This window comes from Macaca thibetana, chromosome 5 (assembly GCF_024542745.1).
Source record: "Macaca thibetana thibetana isolate TM-01 chromosome 5, ASM2454274v1, whole genome shotgun sequence".
In the NCBI taxonomy this organism is placed as follows: domain Eukaryota; kingdom Metazoa; phylum Chordata; class Mammalia; order Primates; family Cercopithecidae; genus Macaca; species Macaca thibetana.
In genome coordinates, this window is record NC_065582.1 from 100,504,000 (window position 1) to 100,517,497 (window position 13,498).

Below are 13,498 nucleotides of genomic sequence, written 5' to 3' on the forward strand. Positions count from 1 at the left end.
GGTGGTGAAGGAATGGATTTATTGGAGCACAAGGCAGTGAAGGAGCAAAAGTGAAAGTACATTACACAGGGTGGGAGTGGGCTCGAGCAAGTGGCTCAAGAGCCCTAGTAGCAAAATCTTCTGGGGCTTAAGTACCCTGTAGAGGTTTCTTGATGGTTACACCCTATGTAAATGAAAGACTGGCTCACAGCCAATTAGAGGCTGAGGTGAATTGGTTTACGGCCAATCCAAGACTGGTGTGGTTTGACTCCTTATGCAAATGAATGTCCTGGAATGAACCAATCATTGGCTGGAGTGCAGATTTGGCCCATGGCCAATCAGAGACTGATGTGGTTTAATGCCTTATGCAAATGAAGGTCCTGGAATGGACCAATCATAGGCCAGTGTTCAGATTCTTCTGTGCCAGGGAGTATGTCCAAGTCATCCTTAGATCCCTATCTCTGGACTGTATTCTCCTGCCTCAGTCTTGTGTGAGATTTTGTGCCCTTTGACCATCATCATCATCTCCCCATTCCCCCAACCTCTCCCTCAACTACTTCTAACCACTATTCATTAACCTCTTGTATTATTTAGGTGTAAGGAAGAACAGAAGGATCCAAGCGTGAGAAAGCCCACCCTGAGTCTCTCAGAGGTGATTATGACTACGTGAGCATGGGTGAGACAAATCCTCTGTTGTTGTTGATGGCTACTTGAAGTGCTTCCTCCATTCTTTCCATTGTAGAATACTTAGGGAGGTAGAGAATATGATGACATGTTATTGATGTTGGGTGATCTCTTTCACTGAAAGTTTCAGGACAGCGAAATACTATTTCCATTTTCTGTATGCCTCTTGCGTGCAGCCTATCACGTCCTGTAAGAAACACTAGAAAAGAATAAAATTTGGTTAAGATATTTCATAGGAAGAATAAAACATAATGAAAAGGAAGAAATTAATCACTTCATTCAGTAAGTATTTATCGAAGGTCCTTAGGCAGAGAGAACTGTCCTCGGCCATATTGAGTGTAGAAAAATCATGACAATTGGTCTTTGTCCTCAATGAGTTCATGGTGTAGTTGGGGGAAAATTGTATGCATGAAAAGACAGTAGCAAGAAGGAAGTTTATTCAGCTCATCTAGGAAGAATGAGGTTAGGAGCTTAAAGGATTCAACACGGAGTCAGACACCAGGCTGGGTGGTCAGAGGGACTTCACAGAGGTCACACCAGGCTATTTCTCAAGACAGGATTTGGGTGAGCTTTCAAGGCAGGGGACAAAACTCAGGAAGAAGCCAGAGGTGGGAAGAAGTGAACTCATGAGATGTACAGACAGCTGAACCACTGGGCTGAACCAAAAGTTTCCCATTAAGAGAGAAGATTAGAAAGGCAGCTTGGGCTTATAGAGAAATAGGTTGGATATGTGGACAAGTTGGAATTGTCCTCCAACATCCTTAGTAGCAACAAAAATATCAAGAAGAAAGATGTGTAACTCAGGAAGAGCTGATGAATGGGATGAGATGGTGAGAGATGTCATTAAGTCTGCCCTAGAGAAACCTTAGGGTTCCCACCAAGAGAAGTTCTTGTACCATGAGGCCACAGAGCTTAGTGCTCAAGAGCCTGAGATTTGGAGTCAGCCTGATGGATTCTATTCTGGTTCCCATACTTACCAGCTGTCTGAACATGGGCAATCTACTAAATGCTCCAAACCTCGTTTTCCTCATGTCTGAAATGGGAAAAAAGAATAGTACGTACCTCATAGGGTTGCTATTAGGAAAAAGGTAGGTAATAAATACAAAGCAGTCAGCATAGTGCATGGCACAGAATAAGCACACAGTAAATGCTGCTGCTGCTGCTGCTACTATTATCATCAGTTGTTGTTGCTATTATTATTTCTAAATGATATATTACTATAAAACAGATTATTTGCATCATTCGAACATCATAGGACTTAGATAATTAGATGAAGATAGGAACATGAGATAAAAGGCTTAGGAGCCAGCTGAAGTGAGGAAAGAGGGTGCAGAAAAAGTCAGTGTAGAAAAAGTAGTAAAATAGCAAATCTCTATTTAAAAAAAAAAAAGAAACAGCCTTGAGTAAGAGAAAGAATGCTGGTCTAGAAGGTAGGGAGCCTGGGTTCTCATCCTTGCTCTGCCACTAACACATGTGATCCACCAGCAAGAATGGTGATACAGAGATAGAAAATTATTTTAGGCAGATAGTGAGGGCAAAAGAGTCCTCAGTAGAACTTCCCTTCTAACAAAAAGCAGTCCAAGAAATCACTTCTTTTCTAATAAAGAGCAGCCTGGAATATTGGGCTGCAAACATAGATAAGAAGGCTGGAAGCTAGTACGGGGGAATGCCAGCAGCTCCACCAATAGAAAGGGCAACCTGGGGCCAGGCATGTCCACCATGGGGGTTCCACCTCCCCTCTTTTTTAGCACATGCACAGTAAGAAAGAAATAAGCACCATGGAGTAGCTACCCACCTGTATAATCAAAGATTGGGGTAGGGGCTGCTAGAGATTCGTGACCTATGCGATGGTACACCTGGTCCTAACTCATTTTTTCATGCCCTATGTATGTCCTCCTCACTAGCTCATCTATAAAAAATCCTGCATTTCACCACAGATCAGCAACTCATTTTTCTGGGACCCCTCTCTGTAGCAGAGGGGTATTCTCTTTTTTTGTCTCTTACTAAGTTTCTGCTCTATACCTTACCCTTTGTGTGTGTCCCTGTCCTTGATCTCCATGGCTGTGAGACAAAGAACCTTGGGTGTCACCCCAGACAGTAAGGCCACTTCAATGGCTTCATTCTAAACAAGATTGTACCTTTTAAAAAGATATATAATTATGTGTCCATCTATTACCACAGTACTTACAGAGGAATTTTTTCTTTTCATCCAAGGTTAGTTTGTGGAAAGCCTTCCAAAACAACCGTATAGTAGGATGTGATTTTTGGTATCCTTGCTCATACTTTGAATTCTTGAGAGAAAGAGGGAGAAAAATGATTTGAGTGGGGTGGAACACATAGAAGTTGTTCGGAAAAATTGGGGCACTTTAGGTATCACCTACCTGTTCAAATTGTTTCCAGTCATAATCAGTATTTCCAATGATTGCTGTCATTAGTTCCTCGGGGTAGAAATGTCTAAGTATCTCCTTCTCACAGACTCTATAAAATCCTCTCTGAAATTCCTCATAAACTGCTTTTACAGAGACGTTGAAAATGTAATCAATATACTTAGAAACATAGTCTTTCCTTGAGGGAAGAAAAAAAAAAAAAAAGAAAAGGAAGGAAAGGAAGGAAGAGGCCAATGATTAAAAGATTCTATGCTTTGTTCTTTTTACTATTTCTATTGAGAAGGAAAAGTCAATTACTTCTACATAGCACAAGAATGTTGTGTTGTGACCAAAACCTGGTCAGCTAGAAGAAAGAAATTTAGAAAATATAATCAGAAGGTTTAAAACTATTTGGCTCACTTTCCTCACTGCAGTCGGTAGGATATTTTTAAAACATGAATCTGAATATGTCATTCTCTTGCTTAAAGTCTATCAAAGGCTTCCCATTACCCTTGGGGTAAATTCCAAACCTCCTTAGCAGGGATCAACAGGCCTTCCCAACCCCACCTCCTCCCTCAATGATATGACCTTGCCAGTCTCAGCAAGCAGCCTCTTCCTACTTCCATTTTCTTTCTTTCTCTTTCTTTTTTTCTCTTTCTTTCTCCTTCCTTCCTCCCTCCCTCCCTTCCTTCCTTCTCTCGTTCTCTGTCTTTCCTTCTTTCCTTCTTTCTTTCTCTCTTCCTCTCTCCCCCTCTCTCTCTCTCTCTCTTTCTTAAGAGATGGGGTTTCCCTATGTTGCCCAGGCTGGACTTGGACTCCTGGCCTCAAGCGATCCTGCCACAGTCTCCTGAGTAGGTGAGACTACAAGTGTGCACCATGGTGCCCGGCTCCCACTTCCATTTTCATCTCTGGCCATACTGACCTTTAGTTCATAGGTCTTGTTGTCTCTCTTTTGTAGTTAGGCCACAGAATGCAGCATTTCTTCTTTACCTGATAACTTCTACCATCCATTAGATTTCAATATAAGTAAGACTTTTTCAGGGTTAATCCTTCTGTTCCTCTGCTTGTCCCCTCTCACAACACATGTCACTTTGTGAAAATTATTCCTGCAAGGTCTGTCTTATACTACAGGATGTAATTTCTACTAAATGATTAATTTCCTGATGGCAGGGTTGCTACTGGAGGCATTTCCATCAGAGACATGATTGTCTCCCACACTTTGGGCAGCCTTTGTGGACTAGCCTATCTAAATCAACTCTTGTCTGCCTTCCCCTGTAACCAGTGGTGTGCTGGTAAATGTCTAACAACCAGCTCTCTGAAAAGGAGGGGGAGGGGAGGGGACACACATTTGCAGCATTGGCCAATTTCTGTGGTGTAAATATTCCCACCATGGCTGATTTTCAGCTACTAATACTTTGATAATAAACTCTTAACATTTTTGAAAATTTAACAGTCAGCTCTCACAAGCTGGTACTAGTGAGCTCCAGCATACCACCTGGAACTCCCTAGTTTCTTAATGGGTTTTAATTTTCTTCAGAGTGCTCATCCTTATCTGATATTATATTACATAATAATTCATTTGTGGCCAGGTGCGGTGGCTTACCCTTGTAATCCCAGTACTTTGGGAGGCTGAGATGTGAGGACTGCCTCAGCTCAGGAATTTGAGACCAGCCTGGGCAGCATGGCAAGACTCCATCTCTATTAAAAATAATAATGATTCATTTGTATATTATCTTTCTGTCCCACTGGAATTTAAGCTCCAAATTTTGTCTGTCTTTTTGACTACTGTATCTCCAGCACCTAGAATAGAGTCTGGTACAAAATAGGGGCTCAAAAATATTTGTTAAATGAATAAATAGTAAAAAGAGCTGCAAAGGAAATATTGAACCCTAAATTCTTTCTCCTTTTCTTTTATCTTAAAAGATTCTTTTTTTCTAAAAGATTAGGAGCTAAAACAATCATCTGAGAAGCTAAAATACTTTGGGTTTTTTTTTTTTTTTTTTGAGACAGAGTCTCACTCTGTTGCCCAGTGAGCAATCCCGGCTCACTGCAACCTCCACTTCCTGGGTTCAAGCAATCCTCAGCCTCCTGAGTAGCTGGGACTACAGGCATGTGCCACCACACCTGGCTAATTTTTGTAGTAGAGATGGGGTTTCGCCATGTTGGCCAGGCTGGTCTTGAACTCCTGGCCTCAAGTGAGCCACCTGCCTCAGCCTCCCAAATTGCTGGTATTACAGGCGTGAACCATATTTAAAAATACATTTTTAAAGAATAGTGATACAACATTTTATGTACAGTATATTCAAAACAGATATTCTAGCTGTCAAAACTTACTTGTTGGTTTGGTCCACAGGTATAGAGATCCCATTTGGAATTAAGTCAACATCATTTTGGTCCCAATGTATCTGTAACCAAAATGTATTCAGGTACCAAATATCAAAGTAAGTCTGAATAATCAACCACCCATAATATCATTATTGCCAATACATTTTCCCCTATATAATTGAAAATAACTTGGAGCTAAATAATTTTTTATGTAGTTCAACCTTTTAAATACATGGAAAGCAAAAAAGCCTACCTAGTACATGGTATACATTGCTTTCATGCCTAAATTATCGTTTAGTTGTTACATTATTTACACTAGTTGAATAATCACCATAGCTTCACTTTATTTGAGAGTATATAGACATGAGAAGAAGATAAGGGGAAAGTCTTGCAGTACAGAAATCTCTTTTAAAAAAGGGATCCCAGGGGCCAGGCACAATGGCTCATCCCTGTAATCCTAGCACTTTGGGAGGCTGAGACAGGTGGATCACTTGAGGCCAGGAGTTAGAGACCAGCCTGGCCAACATAGCAAAAACCCGTCTCTACAAAGAATGCAAAAATTAGCCAGGCATGGTGTCACATGCCCATAGTCCCAGCTACTCAGGAGGCTGAGGCAGGAGAATCACTTGAACCCAGGAGGCAGAGATTGCAGTGAGCCAAGATCACGCCATTGCACTCCAGCCTGGGTGACAGAGTGAGACTCTGCCTCAATAAAGAAAAAGGGATCCCAAATTTAAGATACTATAATAAAGATTATTTTTTAGAAACAGATTAAAGCTAAACTATAATCTGACTTTCATTAGTACTCACAGAAAAGCGTATGCAGAGCACATCTCCAATGTCATCAGCATCATCATTTAGAACTTCTTGCAAACTCCTAATGAAGATTTTGGTTTTAAAAATTGTATTTATTGATCTTATAAAGTTTCACAAGTAATTTTCAATGGAAAAAATTGTGAACAATATAGAAATGTATAAAATATAATATAAAATTCCTATCCTCCATCTTCTCACTCCCTTTCCCTAGAGTTTACCTCTATTTACAGTTTGATTTGTTGGACCATTGTTACCACATAGACACTGCTACATCTTCATGGAAATTACAAAAATGAGGTGTTTCCTCTAGACAGTGATTCTGAACCAGGGATGACTTTGTACCCTAGTGATCATTCAGCAAAGTCCAGAGACATCTTTGGTTGTCACACTTGGAGGGAAGGTTACTACTGGCATCCAGTGGGTGTGACCCCAAATGCTGCTAAACATCCCACAATGCCCAGGACAGTCTCCCACAACAAAGAATTAAACAGGCCAAAAGGTCAGTATTGCCAAAGCTGAGAAACCCTGCTCTAGCACGCATCTAGCTAATATATTCTTCCACTAACAGTACACAAGAAGAGAGAGTCCTTTCCCCCAGTTTTTTGCCAACACTGTAAGAAAAACTTTTTAACAAATGTCAATCTGTAAGTAGAAAAATGACATCTCATTTTTATTTATTCCCTCAATTACTAGTTAGGGTGAGCATATTTTCAGTTTTTTTATTAGACTTACACACATACACACACACCCTTGTATAGTCATAAATATTTATATGTGTGATGATGCATGTATATATTGTGCTCTCTGAAGCAAATGTTTCCACCTGGATAAAGTCAAGAGACCAGGTCAGAACTCTTGTTTCTTCTGCTAGTTAATAATTAGAGGAACATTCAGCTTTCCTCCATTTTGAAGGTTTACTCAGTTATAAATCATGCTGAAATTCAAATTCCTCTCAAGAGCATACATTATTGAAATTGAAGACCGTATCTGTCTCTCTGTGTGTAAGATTATTTATGCCTAAACAACTGAGACTTCCTACATATAGTCCTGAAAAAAAGGTTGTATTTACTTACTTCCCCAACCGAGGACTGAGTTCTTTTAAATCTTCCAATGATGGCTTTTGGTCCAGAAGTTTTTTATACAGAGCCAGTGGGAAAGGAAGGTTAGCAACATTTAAATTGAATAAGGAGAGTCCACACAGCATTCCAAAGAGGAAATATCTTTTTTTCTCAAGTTTAGGCTAGAAGAGAAGAAAAAAATCCCTAAGGTATTAGAAATAATTAGTAATACAAAGGGATAAGTAGATTAGTAAAAAAAAATGTGGTTCCCTTTTCTAAAAGTCAAAAATTAAAAACAAAATGGGCTTCAGGAAAGTAAAAACGTGAAGTTCTTCTACAGATTATAACACAACTTAAATTTCTTCCATAATTTTGAATACAAATTGACAGTTCAGAACATTAAATAAATGAATTCGTTGTTACTAACAGCATATTTGGAATGTGAAAAAATACGCTCAGACAGCTTTATATAATAAGGTTTTCACAATTTAATTTTATAGTCTTTCCCTTCAGACTCACGTAGAATAATGACGCTGAGAAAGGAAGGGTGCACTTTATACATTTATTGGTCACCAGGCATATTAGATGAGCCTCGCATGAGTGGCAGCCCCTTCGGCAATGCAGCCCCACAACTTGGGTGTGCTTAGAGGGATGAGCATATGGGTCAGGGAAGGTGACTGATGCTAGGGACCAAGAAGGCAGGTGGAAGAAAGAAGGGGAAGAAGGAAAGAGGCCTGGTGAAGTTGGCATGTCTTGTCTGCACTTTGTAGTCCTGGGTGAGAGGAAACACTGGCTCCATCTATCCAGGCCATCATCGCAGCACAGTAGATCAACAGCCTGAAAATTTTAGGATTCAGTTCCAATGCCAACCTTACTATTAGTGGGTGCATGACTTTGGGCCACTTGCATAATATTCTGTGGTGCAGTCTAGTTGCCATATTTATTTATTTGAGCAATTGTGAGGATAAATTCTAAAATTACATTTAAATTTTGAAAGTAAGTTCTAAGTACAAGTAATCGACAAAGGGGCCCCCCGAAACCTAATCAGTCTTCTTTCCCATAATTTGTATTATGTCCCTTGGTTATAGTTTATTTCATCTCTTCACTGAGCCATACACAAATCAGGGTTTTTTTTTTTTTTTTTTTTTTTTTTTTTTTGTCTCTGTTTTTTATCCAGCAGTACAGCATAATGCTTAAGAGTAAGAGCTCTGGAGTCAGACAATCCTGAACTCATATCCTGGCTCGATCACTTACTAGTTTTCTGTCCTTGGCTGATTTATGTAATCTCTCTAGGCCTCAGTTTCTTCATCTGTACCTCATAAGGTTGGCGTAAGGTTTATTTTCCTCCTCTCCGTCCCCAACTTGTGTCTCTTTGGTTCATTTCATCCCATTCCTTCACCTTCGACCTCAGGCCTTCGCCTCTCCATTATACTTTAAAATGCAATCACTTCAGTCCCCTCTTGATTTCTTTCTCTCCTAACCAAGAACACCTTAAGTTTGTATAGTGCCCTAAAGCTTTCATGGTACTTTCAGATACCTTATTTTGTTTTGTTTTCACAACAGCCCTGCAAAGCAGGCAGAGCAGAAATTATGATGTCCGTTTTCTAGGTGAGGAAACAGAAATCTCAGGGACGCTAAATGACACACCCACCATCACTGAAGATTAGAACTCTAGGCTTCTGATCCCACATCAGTGCTTCCTTCCCCATCCTGTCATGCTTCTCAAAAACTATTACATATTAAGTCAGCAATCTATAATTTAGAGCCAATTGGTAAAGTTTCTGGTGTGTTGATCCTATTGCTATAACTACATCTATAGAGTTTCAGGAGGAAAAGGATTGTGTCATGTAATAATTTGAATATCCCACAATATTTAATACAATGTAGGAACCTCAAGAAACATGAAATAAATGCTTGCTGACTGACCAATAAAAAATCGTACTATTGGCACACCTCAGCCATTCCTATATTTTAGAGGGTCCATTTGTTCTCAAAAAGATACAAAACACCTTTCAGTGTTTTCTCACATGTATTCATCTTTCTCCTCCTCCTGCCTGTCCTTTCTGCCATTTGGAAGAACAATTTGTAAGTTTATGGGAAAGGGGACTAATAAATATGCCTTAGTCCATTTTCTGTTGCTTATAACAGAATATCTGAAACTGGGTAATTTACAAAGAAAAGGAATGTATTTCTTAGAGAAGGAATACATTCCTTGGAGAGGCTGAGAAGTCCAGGACTGAGTGGTTGTATCTGGTGAGGGCCTTCTTGCTGATGAGAACTCTGCAGAGTCCTGAGGCTGCACAGAGCATCACATGGGGAGGGGGCTGAGTGTACCAGCTCAGGTCTCTCTTCCCCTTCTTACAAAGCCACCAGTTCTACTCCTCCACTCCCATGATAACCCATTAATCCATTAACTCATTAATCCATGAGTGGATTAATCTATTCATGAAGGCAGAACTCTCATGACCCAAGTGCCTCTAAAAGACCCCTTTTCAAGACTACCACACTGGGGATTAAGTTTTAACATGAATTTCAGGGGGTGGGGGCATTCAGACCATAACACAATAGAAGCTCAACATGTGATTCTTTTTAGAACTTTAATCTGAAAATCCAAAATCTGAAATGCTCTAAAATCAGAAACTTTGAGTGCCAACATGATGCCACAAGTGGGAAATTCCACTCATAAGTATTTAATACGAACTTTGTTTCATGCACAAAATTATTTAAAATAGTGTATGAAATTACAATTTCATACACAGATTAAATGATCTGTGTTACTAATACAGAAATGAAGACAATTTTTTTTGTTACTTTTTTTTTTTTTTGAGATGGAGTCACTCTGTCACCCAGGCTGGAGGGCAGTGGCGTGATCTTGGCTCACTGCAACCTCTGCCTCCCAGGTTCGAGCGATTCTCCTGCCTCAGCCTCCCCAGCAGCTGGGACTACAGGTTCATGCCACTGCACCTGGCTAATTTTTTGTATTTTTAGTAGAGATAGGGTTTCACTGTGTTATCCAGGATGGTTTCGATTTCCTGACCTGGTGATCCGCCTGCCTCGATTTTTTTGTTACTTTGAGAAAGAAATGTTTATACTTTAAGGGCCTCTACAAAATATAATAATCGCAGACATGAATCATTATTTTTCTTTTTTCCTTTTTACGCCCCTTTTATTTTGAAACAGAGTATCACTCTGTCACCCAGACTGGAGTGCTGTGGTGCAATCTCAGCTCACTGCAACCTCTGCCTCTCAGGTTCAAGCGATTCTCCTGCCTCAGCCTCCCAAGTGGCTCGGATTACAGGCGTGCACCACCACACCTGGCTAATTTTTGTATTTTTAGTAGAGATAGTGTTTTGCCAGGTTGGCCAGGCTGGTCTCAAATTCCTGACCTCAAGTAATCCTCCCACCTTGGCCTCCCAAAGTGCTGGTATTACAGGCGTGAGCCACCGCACCTGGCCATGAATCACCTGTTTTTGTTTTTCCTTTTTTTTTTTTTTTTTGAGCTGGAGTCTCGAAAAAGGGATACCGAGATTCTGCTCAGTATCTGTTACGCAAAATGCTTGGGACCAGCAGTGTTTCAGATCTCAGAGTTTTTCAGATTTGGAACATTTGCATAAACACAATGAGATATCTTGGGGATAGGACCCAAGTCTAAACACAAAATTCATTTATATTAATAGTTCATATACACCTTATACACATAGCCTGAAGTTAATTTCAAACAATATTTTAAATAATTTTGTGCATGAGGCCGGGCGCGGTGGCTCAAGCCTGTAATCCCAGCACTTTGGGAGGCCGAGACGGGTGGATCACGAGGTCAGGAGATCGAGACCATCCTGGCTAACACGGTGAAACCCCGTCTCTACTAAAAAATACAAAAAACTAGCCGGGCGAGGTGGCGGGCGCCTGTAGTCCCAGCTACTCGGGAGGCTGAGGCAGGAGAATGGCGGGAACCTGGGAGGCGGAGCTTGCAGTGAGCCGAGATCTGGTCACTGCGCTCCAGCCTGGGCGACAGAGCAAGACTCCGTCTCAAAAAAAAAAAAAAAAAAAAAAAAAATTTTGTGCATGAAACAAAGTTTGCATTAAATACTTATGAGTGGAATTTCCCACTTGTGGCATCATGTTGGCACTCAAAAAGTTTTTGATTTTAGAGCATTTCAGACTGTGGATTTTCAGATTACAGGATGCTCAGCCTGTACTACAATTTGTTTACCTGCTGTCATACTGATGGATATGTAGGTTGTTTCCTAAATTTTGAGAAGCAGTAATCTCAAGTATTTTAAATTAGGACAGAAATGACTGATAGAATCCTAGAGATAATTTTTCATTCTTAAAAGGTGATTCAGCTGGGCATGGTGGCTCACGCCTGTAATCCCAACACTTTGGGAGGCCAAGGCAGGTGGATCACTTGAGGTCAGGAGTTTGAGACCAGCCTGGCCAACATGGCAAAACCCTGTCTCTACTAAAAATACAAAAATTAGCCTGGTGTGACATACGCCTGTAGTCCCAGCCACTCAAGCAATCCTTCCACCTCAGCATCTCAAAATCCTGGAATTACAGGTGTGAACCACCAGGCTGAGCCAAGCTAGACACCTTAAATATGTGCAGTTTATTATATCTCAAGTATAATTTATTAAAACCATTAAAAATGTGATGTGCATGTGCTTCACCCAAGGATTTTTTTTTTTTTTTTTTTTTGAGACGGAGTCTCACTCTGTCGCCCAGGCTGGAGTGCAGTGGCCGGATCTCAGCTCACTGCAAGCTCCGCCTCCCGGGTTCCCGCCATTCTCCTGCCTCAGTCTCCCGAGTAGCTGGGACTACAGGCGCCCGCCACCTCGCCCGGCTAGTTTTTTGTATTTTTTTTTTTTAGTAGAGACGGGGTTTCACCATGTTAGCCAGGATGGTCTCGATCTCCTGACCTCATGATCCGCCCGTCTCGGCCTCCCAAAGTGCTGGGATTACAGGCTTGAGCCACCGCACCCGGCCCACCCAAGGATCTTATAAAATTTTACATGCTCTGATCCAGTAGGTGTAGAGTAGGGCCTCAGATTCCGCTTTTCTAACAGCTTCCCAAGTGATGCCAGAGCTGCTGCTCTGTGACCCATACGAGTACTATCAAAATAAGAGTAGCAAAGCTCTATATGACCTAATTTTACACCACTATCTATGGTTTTAATGTTGCAGTATATGGGGTGCCTTTTCTGTTCTGGGGAAAACAAAACATAAGAAAAGAAAGAAAAGACTTACCTTGGCAGGAAACCACATGCAGGAACCCATTTCAGGATACATGAACATTCCATATTCTGGCTTGGTCATCTCTTCAAACATACAGTGGAAGAACTCTGAACTAACCCCTCCAGACTCAGGACGAATTTCTTCAATAAATTCAACCTAAAGGAATAGAACATAGTCCCAGATCCTGACTTAAAATACAGTGTTTTGAACTTTATGGAAGTTTTAAACCTCCATTTCCGCAGGCTCTAGAATTACTAGAATCACATAGCCCTTACCTCCTTGCAATCTGTCTTCCCTCAGTTTGCTGCTGAGCAGTGGAGGCCATGAATGTATTTATTCTCAGATTGTTGTATGCATCCTTTACACTGCCACATGGACCAAGTGAAGGGGGACTCTAGTGAGAGTTAGCATTTACCAGTTGCATTGACCAGTATCTCAAACCAAATTTTGATGTGCTTCAAACCCTTGCGCCCCTAAATTCCCTGATTATTCTATCTTGTTGTCCATCTCATCATTCAGACTTCACAGCCTTGGCTCCAGTCAACAGGTATTTGTTTTTTCCTGTCTATACTCTTATTTGGGCTTCTGCAAAACAGCCATCCCAGTATGCCTGGGCATGAGACCTTTTCAGAAACCAGCAGAGCAGATTGCCCATAGCTCTCAAATGAGAAATCAGCATTAACCAGTCCCTCTTTTTATTTATTATTTATTTATTTATTTTTTGAGATGGAGTCTCACTCTGCTGCCCAGGCTGGAGTGCAATGGCACGATCTCGGCTCACTGCAACCTCCGCCTCCCAGGTTCAAGCCATTCTCCTGCCTCAGCCTCCCGAGTAGCTGAGATTATTACAGGCACTTACCACTGCACCCAGCTAGTTTTTGTATTTTTAGTAGAGACGGGGTTTTGCCATGTTGGGCAGGCTGGTTTCGAACTCCTGATCTCAGGTGGTAATCCACCCACCTCAGCCCCTCCAAAATGCTGGGATTACAGGTGTGAGCCACCACACCTGGTCCCAGTCCCTGTTTTTAAAAGCTTTCT

General features: G+C 41.1%; 1 protein-coding gene and 1 long non-coding RNA gene across 2 annotated transcripts in view; one reads left to right on the top strand and one right to left on the bottom strand.

Annotated features, from left to right (window-relative positions):
• Nucleotides 1-13,498, bottom strand: part of HERC6 (HECT and RLD domain containing E3 ubiquitin protein ligase family member 6) — a 64,912-nt gene continuing 51,414 nt past the window's right edge. The window contains exons 17-23 of the mRNA XM_050790429.1: nt 12,473-12,616; nt 7,244-7,410; nt 6,165-6,231; nt 5,364-5,434; nt 3,045-3,228; nt 2,852-2,954; nt 1-862 (exon numbers count right to left, since the gene is read on the bottom strand). Coding sequence (XP_050646386.1) covers nt 642-862; nt 2,852-2,954; nt 3,045-3,228; nt 5,364-5,434; nt 6,165-6,231; nt 7,244-7,410; nt 12,473-12,616 — 957 coding nt within the window. The 3' untranslated portion in view covers nt 1-641. The remainder of the gene's footprint in view (nt 863-2,851; nt 2,955-3,044; nt 3,229-5,363; nt 5,435-6,164; nt 6,232-7,243; nt 7,411-12,472; nt 12,617-13,498) is intronic.
• LOC126954721 (uncharacterized) overlaps nt 574-13,498 on the top strand; it is a 27,685-nt gene continuing 14,760 nt past the window's right edge. Inside the window, exon 1 of the long non-coding RNA XR_007725695.1 lies at nt 574-655. This is a non-coding gene — a long non-coding RNA (uncharacterized LOC126954721). The remainder of the gene's footprint in view (nt 656-13,498) is intronic.